This window comes from Gopherus evgoodei, chromosome 1, assembly GCF_007399415.2.
Source record: "Gopherus evgoodei ecotype Sinaloan lineage chromosome 1, rGopEvg1_v1.p, whole genome shotgun sequence".
In the NCBI taxonomy this organism is placed as follows: Eukaryota; Metazoa; Chordata; order Testudines; family Testudinidae; genus Gopherus; species Gopherus evgoodei.
Genome location: NC_044322.1, coordinates 38,947,354 through 38,969,492, shown reverse-complemented (window position 1 = coordinate 38,969,492; position 22,139 = coordinate 38,947,354). Strand labels below are relative to the sequence as shown.

Sequence of the window (22,139 nt, the reverse complement as noted above, 5' to 3'; positions counted from 1 at the left end):
TTTTTTAAAAAAGTCCAATATGTAAAACAGGACTGAAAAAACTATGTGTTAGGCACACTGTCTAAATGTTTTGGTATTTGTTTTCTATTGGCATATACGTTGCTTGCATATACAATATAAACAAGACCAATTTGGTTAAATTAAGAAAAACTATTCAAAAATATATACACACTATACATATATATTTAAAGAGACTTATTCAGCAGTGTTTTGGTGTGGGGTGTTGGTTTTGGTTTTTTTGGGTTTTTTTTGTTTTTTACAATTTGCTCTTAAACGATAGGTCTCTCCATTAGAGGAACTAGTATATAGCTGCTAGCCAAAAATGATCAAAGTGTAAATTCCAATGGGAAACATACTTATTGGTGAACGATTCTGGCAAAGTTTCAGTACCATTTTAAAAGGAATTCCTGATGGCTAACATTTTAATCTCCACATCTATTCTAACAGTATTTTGCAATATAATGAAATGCATTTTGGATTTTTCTCTTTATGCAATATATACAAAAACAAATGTATGTTCATGCGGTAAATAGTAGAAAGTAATATTTTCATTTTCTCTAATGTATGAAAGTAACAAAAGGAATTTTGAACCACAGTTTTCTGATCTGAATAAATCTTTAGCAAATGTGTAGATTAACAATTGTACTGCAGGCACAACTGTGTAGCACAGTGAGACAGTGATCATATAGTAGCATTTACTGTATAAGTATTCATAAAAATGATTTCATCAGTAACCCTCCACCATCTTCTGGAACTCTTACTCATGATGAGTAGCTCTTACTCACACAAGTAGTCCCCTTGTCTTTTGCCAAAACATCTTGTTGCTTTGGCATTCAACACTGCATCTAATTATTCTTTTGCCAGTTCAAACTTCTGTTGGTGTGTGTCATCAGCAAGAGAGTTTTTCCTTTAAAGAAACTGAACGTTTGCATGGCAGTGAAGATACTGATAAATCCCCTTGCAGCAAGAAGGAACATTTATGGCAAATCTACAGCATTTTGCTGACTACTTTTATTGTGCCAAGACCACACGCAGTGGTTTATAGTACACTTATAAGAAGAGTTCAAAATCTCACAACTCAATCCTGCTGAATGTAGTTCTTAGTGCAGTTCACTGGAACTACAGGTAGTAAGCACAGTACCTGGTTAAACGCGTGTGCAGTTCAAACCCTAACATAAGATGCAAAGTTGGGGCTAAGTCATCTCTCTAGTATTTCAGGGAGAGGAACAACAGATGTTACACCAGTAAGATGATATGTTTAACTCCATTTAGTCATGTGCATAACTTGATGGTTCAATTAAGGTATATGTTTAAATAATTATTGTGAACTTGCTTCTCAGTGGGCTTTTTGGAAGAAGTGAATTTTTAAAAGATACTAAAATGAGGAGGGATAGTGGCTTAGATGAAATTTTAAAAATGAACCAGTAGAAGAAAAGGGACTAGGTCATCATGATATAACCCCTGAAACTCATCCATTACTATAGTAATAGTTTAGTTCTCACTCATGGTATGTTTACTGTAATTTGACATGACAATTTATTACAAAAATTATTTCAACATCTAAAAAGCATGTGTTATAACAAGTCCAATATGCTGACTCTTCCACATATTGAACATACCAAACAACAAATACAAAAAGGCCTATCTATGAGGCTGATTTTTATAAATCTAAAGCTAAATTAAGGCAAATCTTCTGGTTTAAAAAGAAGTGTGATGTTTTTAGGGCACTTCAATAACCCATATTATTGTAACATGCTAATTGCTTAGTTCCCATAGTTTTATTATGTATTACACTTTAGCTTAATGGCATCATTTTTATCAACAGATGATCATCACATAAATAGAAGTGTTATTTTTTTTACTCATTCTACAGAAGAAATTGTGAATGAACATTACATCTAGCCAGGGCAGATTCCTAACACATGATTAACTTTGCAAACAGAGTAACTGGCAAACTTCTGCTGCACATCTTCTGTCATTTGTAGCCATATTCAACAGATCAGTATAAAAACACTAATGTAATTCATTTTGTTATATTTACATAATCTTCTTAGGCTTTTCAAGCACCTTTGAGGCACAGAAGGTTGTTGTTTACAAGAGATGCAAAGTACAACAATAACAGATTCCAAGGCCAGAAGGGACCATTGTGATGATTTGGTCTGACCTCCTTTTTAACACAAGCCAGAGAACTTCCCCATAATAATTCCTATTGAACTACAGCAATTTTTTTGAATATCATGAATCCACCTCAGTCTTCTCTCAAGTTGCCCCTTGATGTTTCAGCTTACAGCTGCTATGGCTCAGATGCAACTTCCTGAAAGGTCCAAAATGCTGCCAATTTATTTCTGCTGTTTCTGAAATCATGTAACACTGAGGACCAGGCTGTGTTGAATTCACAAGTATTAACAGAGAGGCATTAGGGTAGCATTCAGTTCTAGTGCTGGCAGAAAAACTCCTTTTGGCTCCCTAAAAGAAAGTGACACAACAGTGGTTACACAAAATCACATAAAAACTGTATGTATTTCTCTACAAAATAAAACGTTAAAAACTTATCACTGATTTTACGGTCACCTACTGTAAAAACAACAAACAAAACAAATCACTAAGGCAGGCAAAAAACTGATGTGTCCTAAAAACAGTCACTTGTAAATTTAACCATACACTCACATAATTCCAAGCTCTGTTAAAAATCACTCTTCTTTGAAATGATTTTATTCTAATTATTATTTATTTGCATTGTAATAGTGCCGAGAGACCCACCCAAGATTGGAGCCCCATTTTGCTCAGTGCTCAAACACATACTAAAAAGCAGTCCCTCCTCAAAGAACATGCAGTGTAAATAGACTAGAATCACAGAATATCAGAGTTGGAAGGGACCTCAGGTTTCTGCCCCCATTGCTCCCCTTGGAAGGCTGTTCCAGAACTTCCCTCCTCTGATGGTTAGAAACTGTCATTAAATTTCTAGCTTAAACTTGATGTTCAGTTTATATCCATTTGTTCTTGTGTCTACATTGGTGCTTAACTTAAACAACTCCTCTCCCTCCGTGGTATTTATCCCTCTGATATATTTATAGAGCTATCGTGTCTCCCCTCAGCCTTTTTTGGGTTAGGCTAAACAAGCCAAGTATTTTTGGACATTGGAAACAATGTTATTCTTAGATATTATTCTTGAAGGGTTGGCACCAGAACTGGACAGTATTCCAGCAGCAGTCATACTGTGCAAAATATAGATGTAAAATAACCTCTCTATTCACACTCGAGATTCCCTAGTTTATGCATCCCAGGATCACATTAGCTCTTTTGGCCACAGTGTCACAATGGGAGCTCATATTCAGTTGCTTATCCACCATGAAAAGCAAATCTTCTTCAGAGTTACTGCTTCCCAGGACAGAGTCCCCTATCCTGTAAGTATAGCCTACTTTCTTTGTTCCTAGATATATAAATTTACATTTAAGCATATTAAAATGCATATTGTTTGTTTGCACCCAGTTTCCCAAGTGATCCAGATTATTCTGTATCAGTGACATGTCCTCTTCATTATTTATTACTCCCCCAATTTTTGTGTCATCTGCAAATTTGTCATTGATGGTTTTGTTTTTTTCCAGGTAACTGATAAAAATATTTAATAGTGTAAGGTCAAGAACCGATCCTTGCGGGACCCTTCTGGAAACACACCCACTCAGTGACGATTCACCATTTACAATTAGATTTTGAAACCTATCAGGTAGCCAGTTTTTAATCCATTTAATGTGTGTCATATCACTTTTATAATCAAAAAGTTGTGTAGTACCAAGTCAAACATCTCACAGAAGTCTAAATTTATTACATCAACACTATTACTTTTATCAATCAAACTTTTAATCTCATAAAAAAATATATCAAGTCAGTTTGACAGGATCTGTTTTCTATAAACCCATGTTGATTTGCACTAATTACATTAACAAAAAAGGAGGGTAATTGAGTTCTGGATCAGCTGCTCCATTATCCTGCCCAAGATCTACGTCAGGCTGACAGGCTATAATTATCCTGGTCATCCCACTGACTCTTTTAAAATACTGGCACAACATAAGCTTTTCTCCAGTCTTCTGGAACTTCCCCAGTGCTCCCAATGAAAATCAACATTAATGGTCCAGCGAGCTCCTAAGTCAGCTCTTTCAAAACTCTTGGATGCCAGTTTTCTGGACCTGCTAATTTAAAAATGTCTGACTTTAGTAGCTTCTGTTTAACATCCTTCAGAGATACTTGTGCAAAGGAAAGAGTGTTAGCATCACCATATGATGAGACTACATAATCTGTTTTTTCCACAAACACAGAACAGAAATATTTATTGAACAGTTCTGCTGTTTTTACATTATTATTGACAATTCTACCATTTCCATCTAGTAATGGACCAATACTATTGTCAGGATTCTTTTAGTTCCTAATACATTTAAAAAACTCCTTATTGTCCATAACTTTCCTGGCCAAAGAGTCCTCTTTGTTTCTCTTTGCTTCCCTTGTCAATTTTTTATAGTTCTGTCCAGCTTCAGGACATGTTTAAAATTATACTTAAATCTAAGTTTCTGAGACATAGGCTCTGATTTACAAAAGGTTTAAAAAACAGTTAAACAGACTTTGATAGGATTTGTTCTATACATTTCAAAAATATTCACATTCTTGTTAATTCCTAAACCTCTTTTATTTTTCTTTCAATAAATACAACAAATAAGTGTTCAGATTGAAGGGAAGAAGGTTAAAGAGAATCATTTTATAAGTGACGTGCAATTTTTAAAAGTAAGAGTAGGATTAGGTACTTTATGCTCCAAATGCCGTAAAATTGCTACTTTTCAGATACAGGGCACAGAGAGTATTCTAAAAGAAAAATGCCCATCCAGTGGTACTGTGAACTTTTGTGATCCTTACAATGCTCTAGCAGAGACAATAGTTTCTCCCCTCCCATCATTTTGACCTTGTTTACTACGTACATTACACAATATTAAAAGATGCAGATTAAATCAAATTGGTTAAATATTTTATTTGTCAACAGGGAGATGTGACTGGCATAAAAAGAAGTTTGATGATCTCATACCTTTGTTTCTTCTTTATGCAGTAGTGGATTCATAGACAAGGCTTTGTGTAGCCTTTCATACAGATGAACAATGACAAGTCTGCAATTCTTATTTCATAAGCAGGGGCTTCCTTTGAATTCCACCATACAATTATTAAACTAGTTTTTGCACGTAAATTTTCAAAACACTGAAAACTGTCAGTGCAACTTGTTCATGCTGTATACAAAGGCTCAAACCCTCCATTCTGATTCACACTATTGTTACGTTGTAGTATGGGGAAAATACCATACTTTTAAAATTCACATAATGCATTTAAATGTTTGAAGATTTTGCAGTTATATAATATAAATTACTCCACCAATTCTTCTACTTATATTTGCCTCAGTGTGGCTGGAGGTCTTATACATTCTTATCTTGGTCTCCCTCAGAATGTACCATTCTAACAACAGACAGGTTTTCTTATTATTATTTTTTTTTTACAGATATGTATCTTACCTTATTATCAGTCTGTGGGATGATTAACTGTTTCATCACACTCTGACACTGGCAGGTTTTCAGGAGCTGATGAGTTCTGAACTAATGAAACATCCACACATATGCTCTGTTTGGAAAGTTCAGTGGATTCTGCAAAGCTTCCAGCATGAAACTTAGCTGAAATAAGTACATCACTTAGATACTGGTCATTATCTGAATCTATATTGGCTGTATTTTCAACCTCTGGATCAAAGGAATTGATATCTCCTCCAGTCAGTTCTTGGTAAGATTCACAGAAAGAGATGCTGTCACAGCAAGCAGGGTTTTGCATAAGAGGCCAAGCATCTGAAAGGTCTCCACAGGCAGAGTGTGAAAGAGAACCGAGGAATGCAGGAATCATTTCTCCGACCGAATTTAAAGTCCTGCCAAGAGAAAAGAAACAGGTTTGAAAAAGTTTTCCAAAGACTATGACACTAGTAAGTGTTACATTATGAAAATTAAACAGGCTCACAGGGTGAGGGATAGCTCAGTGGTTTGAGCATTGGCCTTCTAAACCCAGGATTGTGAGTTCAATCCTTGAGGGGGCCATTTAGGGATCTGCGGCAAAAATCTGTCTGAGAATTGGTCCTGCTTTGAGAAGCGGGTTGGACTAGATGACCTCCTGAGGTCCCTTCCAACCCTGGTATTCTATGTTAAGCCAATACTCTGGAGGTAGCCATGTCCTGCTGGAGGAGAGGTCTGTTGGCCTGATCCTCAAATCTGAAGACAGCAGGGGCATTGGGAAGACAATGAAAGGTAGAGAGGATGTGCTGCTGGTTCCTCACACTCATTTGTACTCCTTAGTGACTCGCTTCTTCATTCCTTACAACCAACCTTCAAAATAGTATCTGATGTGACTAATAAGAAAGGTTTTGCTCTGATTTCTGTTTCTGCATTCAATATACATAATATTAGAGAACACTGATAGGTTATTTTTATTTTTAGAGGGACTACTTCCATCTTAGACAAAGAAAAAGAAACTGGAAGCAGTTTTCAGGTAAGTCACAGTCTAGGTCAGGTATTTTGAAGGTGACTATTACTGTGGTATCTAAGGGTACGCCTACACTGAAAACAAAACAAAACATGGCAATAAGTCTCAGAGTATGTCTACACTGTAATTAAAAACCCACAGCTGGCTCATGCCAACTGACTTGGGCTAATGGCGCTCGGGCTAAGGGGCTGCTTAATTGCCATGTAGACATTTGGGCTCAGGCTGCAGCCTGAGCTCTGTGACCCTCCCATCTCACAGGGTCCTAGAGCCCAGGCTCCAGTCCAAGCCTGAATGCCTACACTGCAATTAAACAGGAGCTTGGCCCAAGCCACACGAGCCCAAGTCAGTTGACACAGGCCAACTGAGGGTTTTTAATTACAGTGTAGACATACTGTCAGAACCCAGGTCAACTGACTCAAGTTTGTGGGACATGCATTACAGGACTGAAAAAAAGCCATGCAGACGTTCCTGCTCATGCAAGGCTGTAGGTTTCAGATCCCAGACTCCAGCTCAAGCAGGAATGTCTTCACAACTTTTATTAGCCCTGTAGCGTGAGCCTGAGTCAGCTGACCCGGACTCTGAGACTCTCTGCCACAGTTTTTCTTTTTGCAATGTAGTTGAAGGAAAGAGACTTTTCTGGGAAAAGAAATTGGGGCAAACCCCTACTCTTATGGAACCCACCAAGGGATCTTTTATATCCTGAGAGAGTAGACCGGACTTCTATTTTTAAAGTCTTAACCAAAGACCCCACACAAACTGCATGGAACTCAATTTGTCAGCAATGGAAGGATAAAGGGGCTGAGTCAACCTGGCACTTGAACATGTAGCTGCAGAATGCCTACATGTTTTAAATTTGATGCTTAGACTACTAAGCCATATTGTATCAAGGGCAGCTATTTAAAACCACCTCTAAATTTTTAGTCACATTTGACCACAGGAAAAAAACAGCTAAAGGTCGGTTAAAACCTCATATAGAAAACAATTCTGGTTAAAAAAATATTCAGTGTTAAAATCTACAGTTAGGAAATATCAGATGACATCAAAAGGTTTCTATTTTTCCTCACTGTATAGGATTTGTGATGCATAAATAACTGTACCACCACTGTATTTATATTTGGCCAGATGCAAAGTTGGCTAGGAGTAGATGAATAGTTAGTACTATGGGACTCATCAACATTACATTAATCCAGTACTGGACATTTGTACATAAATGATTAAACAAAATCTCATAGTAATCTCAAAAGTACTAGAACAGATCAGCCAATCTGGAGAGGAATTTAAAGTTTCTGAACCAAAAAAAATATAAACTGAGTTCATGGAGATTACAGGCCATACCACTGGCTTCCAGAATTCTGGTTCACTGTACTAACTGTTCCAGGCAAACCAGAGGCCTGAATGAGATTACACAACATCCTGCTAGCCCATCAGAGAATAGAGGGTCACCAAAAGGCTAAAGGCAGATTGGGAGAGGAGAGGAAAATCCATCTGGGGAGGAAATTAGGACACTCCCCCAGATAAGGTGTTACTTTATTTTATTTTATTAGTGTCCAAATTTAAGGCTTGGATCTTGTATAGTTTTTCTTCTGGGTGAAAATGCAGAATTTGTTTCACCATAATATGATTTTTTCATGAATCTGGCAAACAGGATTGCCAGCAGTTCAAAGTTTTTCATTAAGCTCCACTGGAACTTGTGCAGCCTGTATAAATATTAATTTGTCTAATGTGCAAAATAGTTAATACTCAACACACTCTAAAAAACTGTGTTACCTTTCATAAAGTGTAGTCTGAGAGTGGAAAGTGCAGCTGTGACTGCTGTGCTCCATGCTGCGGGTCTCGTCACAGCACAGTGATGGAATCAAATGAACTGGGCCTACACAAGAAAACGTTATTTTAATAGAGGTAAAACATGTCCTCAATTAATTCACAACAGGGCCATAAGTTTAAAGTCTGTATTATTGTAAACTTATCATTTTCCCCCAATTTTACATAAATTAATTCATGAAGATGTGAGATGTCATTGTAAAAAATGTGTTTTTTAATTATTCCAGTAAAACCCAATCTTTTAAAAGCTGAACCTCCCCTTCAGGAAAATGAAAGCATTTGTGTCCTCCTTCAGTCCCAAGGTGTGTTAGTAAGGGCCTACCACTACTTTAGTTCTTCATAATATGATACTTCCTCTCCTTTCTTACACGCTTTAATGAGGAGTAAAATAGCTAACAAATGCTGACATTTCAACTGTCAGCACTGGCATCTGAGTTAGCACCTCTTGAAAAGAATGGGTAGTCCTTTCCTCATAGCTATTGTTTTAGGTTTTATTTTGAGGTTTTTCTCCACAACAATAACATTAACAATAACTGAGAGACTTTACTTTCATTTCAGAAAAAAAAGAGTCTCTGGAGAAAAATTACAGGACTGCCCACGCACTCTCAGCTAGTCTTTTGTGCCTATCCTTTGGGAAACTGCACAAAATCATTAAAGACTGTTGCATTGCATAGAACCATCGGACTGGAAGAGCTCTCGAGAGGTCATCTGGTCCAGTCCTGAACTCATGGCAGGACTAAGTATTATCTAGACCATCCCTGACAGGTGTTTGTCAACCTGCTCTTAAAAATCTCCAATGATGGAGATTCCACAATCTTCCTAGGCAATTTACTTCAGCGTTTAACCATCCTGACAGTTAGGAATTTTTTCCTAATGTCCAACCTAAACAACACTCACGGCAATTTAAGCCCATTGCTTCTTGTAGTAGCCTCAGAGGTTAAGAAGAACAATTTTTCTCCTTTCTCCTTGTAATAATCTTTTATGTACTTGAAAACTGTTATCATGTCCCCTCTAAGTCTTTTCTTCTCTAGACTAAACAAACTCAATTTTTTCAATTTTCCCTCAGAGGTCATGTTTTCTAGGCCTTTAATCATTTTTTGTTGCTCTTCTCTGGACTTTCTCCAATTTGTCCACATCTTTCCTGAAATGTGGCACCCAGAACTGGACACAATACTCCAGTTGAGGCCTAATCAGCGCAGAGTAGAACAGAATTACTTCTCATGTCTTGCTTATAACACTACTGCCAATACAACCCAGAAAGATGTTTGCTTTTTTTGCAACTGTGTTACACTGTTGACACACATTTAACTTGTGATCCACTATGACCCCCCAAGATCCCTTTCAACAATACTCCTTCCTAGGCAGTCATTTCCCATTTTGAATCTGTGCAAGTGATTGTTCCTTCCTAAGTGGAATATTTTGCATTTGTTCTTATTGAATTTCATCCTATTTACTTCAGACCATTTCTCCAGTTTGTCCAGATCATTTTGGATTTTAATTGTATCCTCCAAAGCACCTGTAGCTTCTTATTGTCCACAAACTTTATAAGTATACTCTCTATGCCTTTATCTAATTCATCGATGAAGATATTGAACAGAACCAGACCCAGAACTGCTCTTTACAGGACCCAATTTGATATGCCCTTCTAGCTTGACTGTGAATCACTGATAATTACTCTCTGAGAATGGTTTTCCAACCAGTTATGCACCCATCAAATGGTAACTGCATTTAAGTTGTATTTCCCTAGAGCAGTGGTCCCCAACCTTTTCTGGATGACAAGCCACTGTGGCCGGTGGACAAGCATCTGCCAAAATGCCCCGAGAAGTGGCAACGTCAAGAGGCGTCACCGCCGAAAATCAGCGGCATTTTGGTGGCGACGCCTCTTAGTGATGCCGATTTTCGGCGGCATTTTGGTGGCAACGCCTCTTGATGACGATACTTTTTGGCGGCATTTCGGCGGATGCTTGTCCGTCAGCTAGTATGCAGGCGCATACAGATGCCCCAGTGGGCACCATGGCACCCGCGGGCACCGCACTGGGGACCTGTGCTCTAGTTTGTTTATGAGAAGGTCACGTGAGACAGTATCAAAAGCCTTACTAAAGTCAAGATATGCCACATCTACCTACTGCTTCCCACCATCCACAAGGCTTGTTACTTCAACATATGCACAATGGGCCACAGTTAAGGTTACTCATGCAGTAAAGAGGCAGGGCACTGAGCTGCCATGCTGTGGGTAGCAATTTAATATTGGTACAGGCCAGCAATAAATTACTATCCTTCTGAAGCAATCCTTGAACTGTGTGCTCTTTCTATCTTTCTTTTACACATTCATCCTTGGGCAGAGACCAATGTCTGTAAAATTTCAGTCTAAAATGGAAGGTTTTAGAAAACTCTGAGCCACTAGAAACAGGGGATAAGAGAGGAAATTATTATGCTGACACTATAATGGTAATTACAAATGTACACAGAAAAACAGATCTCTTAGTATGGTGTTAGATGATATAATCAGTACCATGTGGTGATATTAACTGTGTCTATACTGAGATTAGTTTACCACAGTTTAATAACTTTGAATGTTCAAGCCTCCTAGGGTAGGTTTACACTATAATTAAGATCCTACAGCTGGCCCATGCCAGCTGACTAAGGCTCATGAGTATCAGGCTAAGGGGCTCTTTAACTGCAATGTAGACATATGGGCTCAGGTGAGGTGGGAGGGTCCCAGAGCTCAGTGTGCAGCTCAAAGCCCCGTGAGCCCTAGTCAGCTGGCAAGGGCCAGCTGTGGGTGTCTTACTGCAGTGTAGACAAATTCTTAATGTAACCTTGAGATTAGGTTCACTGTGAAAATGCTGAAGTTCAGGTTGACTGATCACACACATCAATTTAAATCTCAAAGCCTGAGCTAACAGTACTTTTTAGGAGCAATAGGAAACAAACATGTCTAAACAGACCTGCAGAAGAGTTCTGTGGAAGCTCGAAAGCTTGTTTCTTTCACCAACAGAAGTTGGTCCAATAAAAGATATTACCTCACCCACCTTGTCTCTCACATGTCTGAACTGGCAGATTATTTACATGAAGGATCAGTTGACCCAAAACAATAAAACAAAACCTACCTCAACAGCTTCTGGAAAATTCTAGGCCTATAATGAGAAGGCCACTTTCTTTTAACACTTATAGTCAGTCCTAACCTTAAGAAAGACTGATAATGTCAAATGACCATGATTTAACTAAGAAACCAACCAAAGCAACTCGACTGCTAGATAAAAACAGCATTTCATGTGTTCCTGATGTTTAGACTTCTCATTTCCATAAGGACTTATGGAGACCTAACTTACCACATGTCTGTGATGCATCTCGTTGACACTGACAACATGTTCTGTGAGCATATTCATTAAGCTGGGGTCTATCAAAACACGACAGTTCAGAACCATTGTAAGGAATATCCAGTGATCTCATAGACCCTTCGAGTAAAATTGAAGAGAAAATGTATCAGTATGCTCTATTTGTTTTCATTCACAATTTTTTATACTTATGGAATATTTAACATTATAGTTCACAAAATGTTCACATTTCTAGTTTCATAGATGTTAGACCAGAAGGGCACCTTATGATCATGTGGTCTGATCTCTTGCATAACACAGGCCATTGTATTCTTGCACTGAGCCCAAGAAATTGTGGTTCAACTTGAATCTCTTCTAGAAAGACATCTGATCTTGATTTAAAGACTTCAAGTGATTAAGAATACATCCCTTTCCTTAGTAAGATCTTCCAATGGTTAATTACCTTCACTAGTAAAAATCTATGCAGTATTTTTCATTTGAATATTTTTAGCTTCAGCCACTGGATATTTATTTTGTCTTTATTTGCTAGATTACAGAGCCCTCTACTATAAGCAATCTTCACCCAATGTAGGTGCTTATAGACTATGGTGAAGTCACCTTTTAAATTTCACTAAAATAAGTTTAACAGATTGAACTCCTTAAAACTCATTAGAAGATCAGCCCTCAAATAAATCTGGCAGCTCTTCTATGAACCTTCTCCAATTTTTCAATGAGTGGCCTCACCAATACCATATATAGAGGTAATATCTCCCTGTTCCTACCTGATATTTCCTCTTTATACATCTAAGGATCATTTAAAGTCATTTTTATCTTAAAGATATTTTTAAAAATGAAGTCAAAATATCATGCTTTAAGTTTGCCCTTATTTTAATGTTAATTTTAAGCAATCTGAAAATATGGATGAAATGTTGACAAAAATTATTAATTAAAAACATAGCTGATTAAGGCATTTCATTCATCTTGAATATGTCTATAAATATGGATAAATCCTTAGTGACAAACTTGGCATTTTTTCTTCAATTATATAGTAATATTAGTACTGAAATTTTAAAGCGACAAGTCTCTCATTGCACATTTTGTACTATTTGAAACAAGCTTACATTCACATTATATTGCCAAAGGCTTGACAGATGCAAAGGGATCTGTTGTACTGCACAATCTTGTTACTCTTAAAACAAAAGAAAACAAAAATAGTTGGAAACTCACAGCTTTGCTTCTTCTCCATAAACTGTCTCTTACAGTAAATAACACAAAGGATGAGAAGCGCTAAGAGCACTGTGGCCAGTGCACTGCATATAACAGCCGCTAGAGCAGTATCCCGAGGACTGGAAGCAGTTGATGGGATCTTCACAAGATTCACCTTGATAGTACCTAAAATATAATTAAGTACATAGGTAAGGCATGCTGTGTGGACAGTTTAGGTACATGGAAAATCCAAGAAATATAACTAGAACAGGCTCTTAGCACAGAAAAAAAGGACTCTCCATCTTCTAATGTGTCAACAGCAAAGTTGTATAACTAATATTAATATAGCTTATCCTCAGTTATGTTACTTACCCTCAGTTATGCTGTCAGGTGCAGACACTTCTGCACAATCAGTTAAATGGGCGTATAATGATTTGTGGCTGCATACATATAGACACCCTGGTTGTCAGGGAAGATTGAACCAGGACCTTTAGCAACAAAACACAGGCCTTTGCGCTACAGGAAATCTGTCTAGCTTTGAGAATGTAGCTAATTGTATAGTTAAAGGGACCACCCACAAGCAGGAGTTACAGTCACACACTAGGCCATTTTTTTCATGCTCCCCTGTTAAGGAAACTTGTTGTGAGTTAGAGGTCAACAGGAATTCAAGTCCATTAGAAGCACCATTTTGTCCTAAACTTGGTTGCATATACACACAGGCACCAAGGCTGTCAGAAGGATCCGGATTTTCAACTGTGATGGGACTTTATGTACACATAGTGATGGTTTGTTATAAACAGATTACAATTCTTACAGCCACCATACTGACAATATCAGCCATCCTTTTGGTTTTGGGGGAAAATGAATATTTTTACATGGCAAAGAGAATAGGAGTTGACTAGTGTCAAAGAGGTCCAACTGCAATTATGGGAGGTATCTTATATATTGAGGATGTGCCAATTTTTGTTTTCATTTTTCATTAAATGCTTTCTTATAACTACTTTTAAAAGCTTTCTTACACTGACTTAGTTCAGATCAGCTTATCAGTTTCAGCGCACACTGGAATCTACATTAATTCCATAAACTTTCATGAGAAAAAAACAGCCCTTTGAGCTTTTATCTGACTGCAAGTTTTTAAAAAGTCCAACAAACCACATTTTATTAACTTATGAAAACATATAGAATATGCGAGTCCTGAAAACTTCCTTGGTTAAAACTGAAAGACTATAATTTCCTGAGAAATGATCCATAGTAATAATTTTCAGTTGGGAGATCAAGGCCTGCCAGAATATGATAAAATCACTAATCAAGTCTTACATGCAATAGGTTGTTATCCTAAGTTTGCGACATGATAATAAAAGAGAACAGGATCCTTAGGTTGTTTGAACTATCAAAGCATATTACTTTTAAAATACATTTTTCTAGACCAAGGCCTGATCTACACTTAAATGTTAGGTCAACATAGCTCTGGTACTCAGGGGTGTGAGTTTTTCACATCCCTGAGCACCATAGCTAGGCCAATCTAACCCCCAGGAGTAAATATGGCTAGTTCGATGGAAATTGTTTCTGTCGTCCAAGCTACTGCTGCTTAAGAAGGTGGATTATCTACCCCTTCCATCAATGTAGGAAGCAACTACCCAGCATATCAATGGCACCGTAGCTGTGCCGCTATAGCACCTGTAGCATAGGCATGGCCTGAGTATAGTATTTCCAATATACACATCAGTAGGGTTTGTGGACACCAAGTATTTTTTTTTTAAAAGAATCCCAGGTCCTCTTAGACTAGTCATATTAACAACTTTATTGGCCACAAAACAAATTGGTATTGCTATTAAATATTATGTTCATTCTGACCCACTGCAAGTCTGCAGAGAACATGCTTTTTGACTAAGAAAACCTCTAGGCAAACGGTTAATCGCAGGTTTCAAAAATTCCTTAAGGAGTGACCATTTTCTTGGGACTTCAGGAGGCTTGTAGTGAGTGATACATAAGGGAAGGAGAGAGGATTTGGCCAGAGTGTAGAGGGGGTCAGCTCAGGTGTCCTAGAACAGAGGTAAGGTTTTTAGTGGAGGATTAGCTACTGAAAGTCTGAAAATTAATTGTTTTCATATAGTTACAACATTCTAGCAGGCCTTGAGGCTGCATTAGGAGCTGCTAGTATGCATGTGTGTACTCATGCAAAGTGTCGCTGTAATCAGTGGGACTCTGCAGAGCAAAAGGGGCCATGCTGGGGGGGTCCCTGTGCAAGGCTAGGGTATAAGCCAAAATGTGGGCCTTTCTTGTACCATTGTGTCTTGCCAAAGGATAACAGGGTTTTTTTAAAAGTCATGTCTCAAAGCTCATGTCTATAAAGATGCTAAAGGAATGCTACTCCAGGAATTTTCCATGCTTACTGATTTTATATTTTGAAACTTTTTCATTGTACTGAAATTACAGTATTTTTATTATTATGGCACATGGTTTACCTATTGTTTAGATTTCAGATTATGGGATAAAGGCATTTTCCTTCATTACTTCAGAGCAGGGTTACAGAATGTTAGGAACCACTAGGAAAGGGATAGATAATAAGACAGAAAATATCATAATACCACTATATCCATGGTACACCCACACCTTGAATACTGTGTGCAAAAATGATATATTAGAATTGGGAAAAGATACAGAGAAGGGCAACAAAAATGAGGAGAGATTAAAAAGATAGAGCCTATTCATCTTGGAAAAGAGAAAACTAACTGAGGATATGATAAAATCATGAATGGTGTGGAGAAAGTGAATAAGAAGGTGCTATTTAGCCTTTCACATAACACAAGAACCAGGGGTCACACAATGAAATTAATACGTAACAGGTTTAAAATAAAAGGAAATACTTGTTCACACAACATACAATTAATCTGTGGAACTCATTGCCAGGGAATGTTGTGAAGACCAAAACTATACCTGGATTCCATAAAGAATTAGATAAGTTCATGGAGAACAGGTCCTTCAATGGCTATTAGCCAAGATTGTCAGGGATGTGACCCCATTCTCTGGGTGTCCCTAAATGTCTGACTGCCAGATGCTGGAACTGGATGACAGGAGCTGGATCACTTGATGATTGCTTTGTTCTGTTCATTCCCTCTGAAGCATCTAGCATTGGCCACTGTCAGAAGACAGACACTGGGCTAGATGGACCATTGGTCTGACCCAATATGGCCATTCTTATGTTCTTACATTCTTATTTGAGACCCACAAACTTAATGGCTCAGATTAAGTGAACCACTGAAGCATGTGATTACCTTTAAGCTTGTTATAGAACTTAAGTACATGCTTAAATGTTTTCTGGGATAGAGATGGATTTAATCGCATGCTTAAAGTTAAGCACATACTTAAGTGCTTTGCTGAACTGGTGCCAATATGTTGTTAAAATACAATAACTGGGGGAAAGCGGAGGGAAGACCCTACAGTGAGATTCTGAAAAGAACACAATGTTGTGCATTATTAAAAATAAACTTTAAAAAGGCACTTTATTTCAGTAAAAAAATATTGCATTTAGTTTTCAAACTCTCAGTTCCTGTATATTCTAGGACAGGAATCAGCAACCTTTGGCACACAGCTTGCGAGGGTAAGCCCCCTGGTGGGCCGGGCTGCTTTGTTTACTGCTGTGTCTGCAGCTTCGGCCAATCGCGGCTCTCATTGACCGTGGTTTGCCGCTCCAGGCCAATGGATGTGCTGGCTGTCACTTCCTGCAGCCCCCACTGGCCTGGAGTGGAGAACTGCGGCCAGTGGGAGCTGCAATTGGCTGAACCTGCGGATGCATCAGATAAACAAACCGGCCCAACCCACCAGGGTGCTTACCCTAGTGAGCCATGTGCCAAAGGTTGCCGATCCCTGTTCTAGGGCAAGAATTTTCAAGAATACTCTGAAACCAGAATATTAAGAGTGCCTCCTGCAGTGATTTCTAGAAGTAAGACTAAATACAAATTCTTCCCTGGATTAATGAATAATACAATGTAGGTAGAGATGTGTTTTAAAAACAAACAAACTTTTTGTTAATTCAAGATGATTAAACAGCAATATCTGTGGTAACACTAAACACACAAATCCCAGCTGTATCACTAAACAGTCTGCCAATAAACAAAACAGTTGAATTTTTCAGCCAATTTATACTAAGCAACCAAACACTGGACAAAAAGTAAAAACACCTCCTTTACCATTTACTTAGAAATGTGGCTTATTACGGTAACAGTATTCTGACAGGAATAAGAATAACAAAGTTTTCTGTAGCAGATTAACCATTCGAAACCAGAATTTGGGATTTGACATTCTATGTGCCTTCAGTGGATACAGTCATAACTCCTAGCACCAAGGGTACTAAGTTTCAGAATTCTACGCAGTGTATTCTGTTAGTCAGATACATTTTGAGTCAAATCACTGTTAACTAGTAGGCGCTGTATTGAGTAAACCAATGTTAATTATGGCTTCATTTAGAGCAAAATGGCACAGTGCGTGATGTGCTACATCTTAATGCTTAGGTTAAAACCCTGAATAGATAAAAATGAATTCAAATGTCTTAGCCCACATATTGGAATAACAAGGGTGTTGCTGATCAAGACAGAAACATTGGCATGACTATAAATAGAAGTTTCCACTTTAGCTGTCCATTCTATATTTGGTTCAAATGAGTGCTAATAACTTCAGTTTGAAAATAATTCAATTTGCAAATATTTAAAACATGAGTATGCTCATTTAAAGGAGAACAAACAAAACAAACAACACCCCTTCAAGCTCTCCTGCCCTACTCTCCAACAAACAGAAAAAACACAAAATTGATAATACATTACAAGTACTATAATGAGATAACATCTTTGGAAAAAAGAAATAATCCTGATCAGATTTCTGAACCTTCCCACAAATAAAAGATTGACTGCTTTCTCCTGATCTTTGAGTAAGAGGTAAGAAATGTTATTAAACATGACCAGAGACTGTGGTAAACACTGGAAAGACTGTCTCCTAACATCTGCAAAAGGACAGCCATTTGTGTGCATGGACTAGATCCAAAAGTTCATCATGTCAAACCACATTTTTCAAATACGCTCCAACTGCTGACTTTGAAGCATTTGTTTCCAAGTTGGTGCCCCACACAATTTTTCAAAGAAATGTACCAAGAACCCTTGGGGGTGGAAATACAACTATACATGTATTCATCATTTGTTGACAAATCTTGCAATACTTGTTTATAAATAGAAAGCTTTAGAACTTAATTTCTTCTTTTTCAAGCCCATTTCTACCACAATATATATTTTTAAATGACTCCAATTGTTGACAGAGTCAGTGTACAGATAGGAAACAGCATCTTCTTGGGTGCTATTTGAATATTACAAGATTTTTTTAAAAGGCTTTATATACTTAACCCTACCTAAACTGAAATAGGGACACAAAAATATGTCTTTCCACATGTAAATCTGGAACATCCAGGAAAATCCAGTGGCAAAGAGAATATATAATTGTTAATGTGGGTATAATGTTGGCAGCAATGACTTGTTTGGTATTTTGTGTTTCTAGGGGCTCATTTTGTATCTTCTGACATCTGAGGACATTTACTACCCATTTATTTTTTCAAGGACTGCCATATTTCCTTCATTTTGTTGCACAGCTTCCATCCCTTGAATCAAAGTCATGTCCTGTTTGCACAAGGACTTGGTAGGATGCCATGCAGAGCAGAAAAAGTTAGTTTTTTGACTTCAGATTTGGATTTGATTTGTACTTTGGGCCAAATTCTTTTCCTGAAACATTTTTATGAACAAGGATTGAATATTTTGGGATGGTTTTCTGTTCAGATCCAAATATGAACGATAGCCTTAAAGCTTAATGTAAATCCTTTCCAAAATGTATTCAAGGTATCCAATAACTTCTTCCTTTGAAAAGCTTGCCAATCTTACTCTATTTCTTGTACTCTGATATTAGGAAATTTATGTTTACTAGTGTTTAGTTTAATTATTTAAAATCTTGAATATATTAGAATAGGTTGAATATTAACGATTTAAAATTTGGCTGCAGCTAAGATAGAAATCAGAGGATCACACTCCACACTCAAATTTCAGAATATTCACCCTTTCCTTGAATTCTCTATTTCATGGTAGGATAATAGATTCAGATCCTGTACTTCAAAGTTCTAATTTCATAGAGGTCTGTAGTGCCCATATATATTTCTACAATGCATGCTTGTATTATCATGTGTGTGCAGACTAATAAGATTCCAAGTCTTAACAAAACTATAGACTGAAAAGCCTTCAGAAATCACAGATATTTATTTTGGTTGATAAAAATGTACACACTTGTTATGGTTTTAATTAGAAAAGATTTTTCTTGCAAAAACAAAAGGATACAGTATAAGCTAACTAGAACTGTACATGATGGATGGGCCTGATTCTGCATTCCTTACTCGAGTAATCCTCATACACAATCAAGAGGGTTGCTTGCATCAGAGGGCTAGATTGGCAACTTGATGTGCCAACCCTTTCCTGACACAGCTATTTCCTCCTTTGCACTGGCTCAACTGTACTGGCTGGCATGTGGAACGGAGGGATGGAACCAAAGCTTGCATGGACATATAGGATGGCTCATGACTGAGCCCAGAAAGATTACTCATAAGAGTTGCAAAATGCAGCACAACATTGTTACTGCAAAGGGTTGCAACAATTAGATTATTAACTATCAGTAATGTTCTATGCAAATGCTACTACTACTAATCTAATACTCATCATGCAAAGAGGAAAACATACTTCAAAAGGGACCTGTGCTTTTATTGTATTGCTTTAAATATTTTTGGCAACCACTGAAGACAGTAAAGGTGTTGTATAGTTTCCTCACTTCTGTCTATTAACAGGATATTTATTTCCTTAATTATCAATATCATAATACACTACACTTTCTTTAAAGTAATGGTTTACTCTTAATTTTTGTCCACTCTCCATCCAGATAGCTTTGTACAACAGATATTTTCTTGTATTTTAAATACAAATAGTTCAATCTATAAATATGACTGATGAATCTGAATGTCAGCTGTAGCTATGGCCTTTTCTCTCCCCAGATTTTTTTTTGTTTTTATTGACTCACCCATCTCAGATCAAAATGAAACTCTTGTGGTGTTCAGATAATTTAGCTCCTACAGAAAGCTGGAATTTCCCTGCCAAAACATTCCATCGCCGATCATTAGATTCAGTACAATTATTGAGCAAACAGGTCTTCCCTCTGCTTGGGCAGCATCTGAATTAAGATTTCTTTCCATGCAAGCTGAAATTCTCCAGATAAACAAAACTAGATTATTTGTAAGATTAGACTAATTAAAAAAGAGTGATCAAAATAAACCTGTATGAGGCATTTAATTTTTTTCAGACAAAAGTTAGTGTGAGGAACGATCACATGAAAATTCAAGAGATAGATCAGTTACTTCTGAGTTAAGAGAATAAAGCAAAAATAGGATACATGAATCCAGCAATTTTCAGATTTATCTTCACATGAATTTGAATGTAAGAATAAACACAAACACATAAAATGGCTGCTACCATATAACACATCCCTGTTGATCTCAGACATGCATGTACCTGTTCCTCCTTTGGTGGCCAAATTTTTACTTTTTATCTTGGGGATTCAGAGGCCTGAGAGCTGATGAATCTAAGGAAGAATAGTAAAAGGCCACTATGGCTCTACCAGGAACTTTGTAATGGCCTGAAAATCAATAAGGAATTATAAAAAAATGTTGAAACATAGACAAATTGCTAAGGAGGATGTCATAAATATAAAGGGAAGAGTAACCACCTTTCTGTATACAGTACTATAAAATCCCTCCTGGCCAGAAGCACAAAATCCTTTTACTCGTAAAGGGTTAAGAAACTCAGGTAACTTAGCTGGCACCTGACCAAAAGGACCAATAAGGGGACAAGATACTTTCAAATCTGGGGAAGGGGAAAAGGTTTTGTTTTGTCTGTTCTTTGTCTGTTCTGTGTGCTTCCCAGAGACAGATCAAGAAAGCAAGCAATCCAACTCCATCAGTATTAGTAAATACTAGCGAAGGAATGCGTTAGCTTACTTTTATTTTGGCTTGTGATTTCCTTTGTCTAAGAGGGAAGTTATACCTGGTTTTGTAACTTTAAAGTTTTGCCTAGAGGGGAGATTCTCTGTGTTCTTGAATCTTTTGTTATTCTGTAAAGTACTTACCATCCTGATTTTACAGAGGTAATTTTGTTACCTTTTCTTTAATTAAAATTCTTCTTTTAAGAACCTGATTGATTTTTCATTGTTTTAAGATCCAAGGGTTTGGGCCTGTGTTCACCTGTACCAATTGGTGAGGATATTATTCTCAAGCCTATCAAGGAAAAGGGGTATAGGGGCTGTGGGGGATATCTGTTGAAGGCAGGGCTCCAAGTGGCCCTCCCTAAATGTTTGTTTAAACCACTTGGTGGTGGCAGTGTTACCTAATCCAAGGTACAAGGAAAGATTTATGCCTTGGGGAGTTTTTAACCTAAGCTGATAGAAATAAGCTTATGGGTCTTCATACGGATCCCCACGTCTGTACCCTAAAGTTCAGAGTGGGGAGGGAACCCTGACAGAGGAGGACAAAATAATAGCACAAGCATGTAGAAACAAAATCAGAAAGCTTAAAGCGCAAAATTAGTTTCACCTAGCAAGGGACATCAAAAGCAATAAGAATAGGTTCTTTAAATACATTAGGAGCAAGAGAAAGATGAAGGAAAGTATAGGTCCTCTTTAGTAGGGAAGGACAGCTAATAACTGATTACATCAAGAAAAAAGAGGTGTTTAATGCAAGTGGATAGAGAGGAGGCAGTATATGTGATAAATCTTGATTTTAGTAAGCCTTTGAAACAGTCCCACATGACATCCTTATAAGCAAACTAGGGAAATATGATGTAGATGAAATAACTATAAAGTGGGTGCATAATTGGTTGAGCGACTACTCAATGAGTAGTTCTTAATGGTTTGCTGTCAAACTGGGAGGGAATTATTTAGCAAGGTTCCCACAGAGGTCAATACTGTGTCTGATATTATTCAATATCTGCAGGTGACACCAAGCTGGGAGGGATTGCAAGCACTTTAGAAGACAGAATTAAAATTCAAAGTAACCTTGACAAATTGGAGAATTGGTTTGAAATCAAACGCAAAACTTCAAAATGGGAAATAAATGGGTAGGTAGTAGTATTGCTGAAAAGGATTTGGGGATTATAATGGATAATAAATTGAATGAAA

The 22,139-nt window shown here is 37.4% G+C and overlaps 1 protein-coding gene across 4 annotated transcripts in view; it reads right to left on the bottom strand.

Annotated features, from left to right (window-relative positions):
- Positions 1-233: 233 nt before the first annotated feature.
- Positions 234-22,139, bottom strand: part of TNFRSF19 (TNF receptor superfamily member 19) — a 115,038-nt gene continuing 93,132 nt past the window's right edge. For all 4 annotated transcript variants that reach the window (XM_030562128.1, XM_030562149.1, XM_030562142.1 and 1 more), the window contains 5 exons: positions 12,918-13,082; positions 11,706-11,831; positions 8,320-8,422; positions 5,544-5,944; positions 234-2,466 (listed from right to left, as the gene is read on the bottom strand). In XM_030562128.1, the coding sequence (XP_030417988.1) occupies positions 5,551-5,944; positions 8,320-8,422; positions 11,706-11,831; positions 12,918-13,082 (788 nt within the window). In that variant the 3' untranslated portion in view covers positions 234-2,466; positions 5,544-5,550. The remainder of the gene's footprint in view (positions 2,467-5,543; positions 5,945-8,319; positions 8,423-11,705; positions 11,832-12,917; positions 13,083-22,139) is intronic.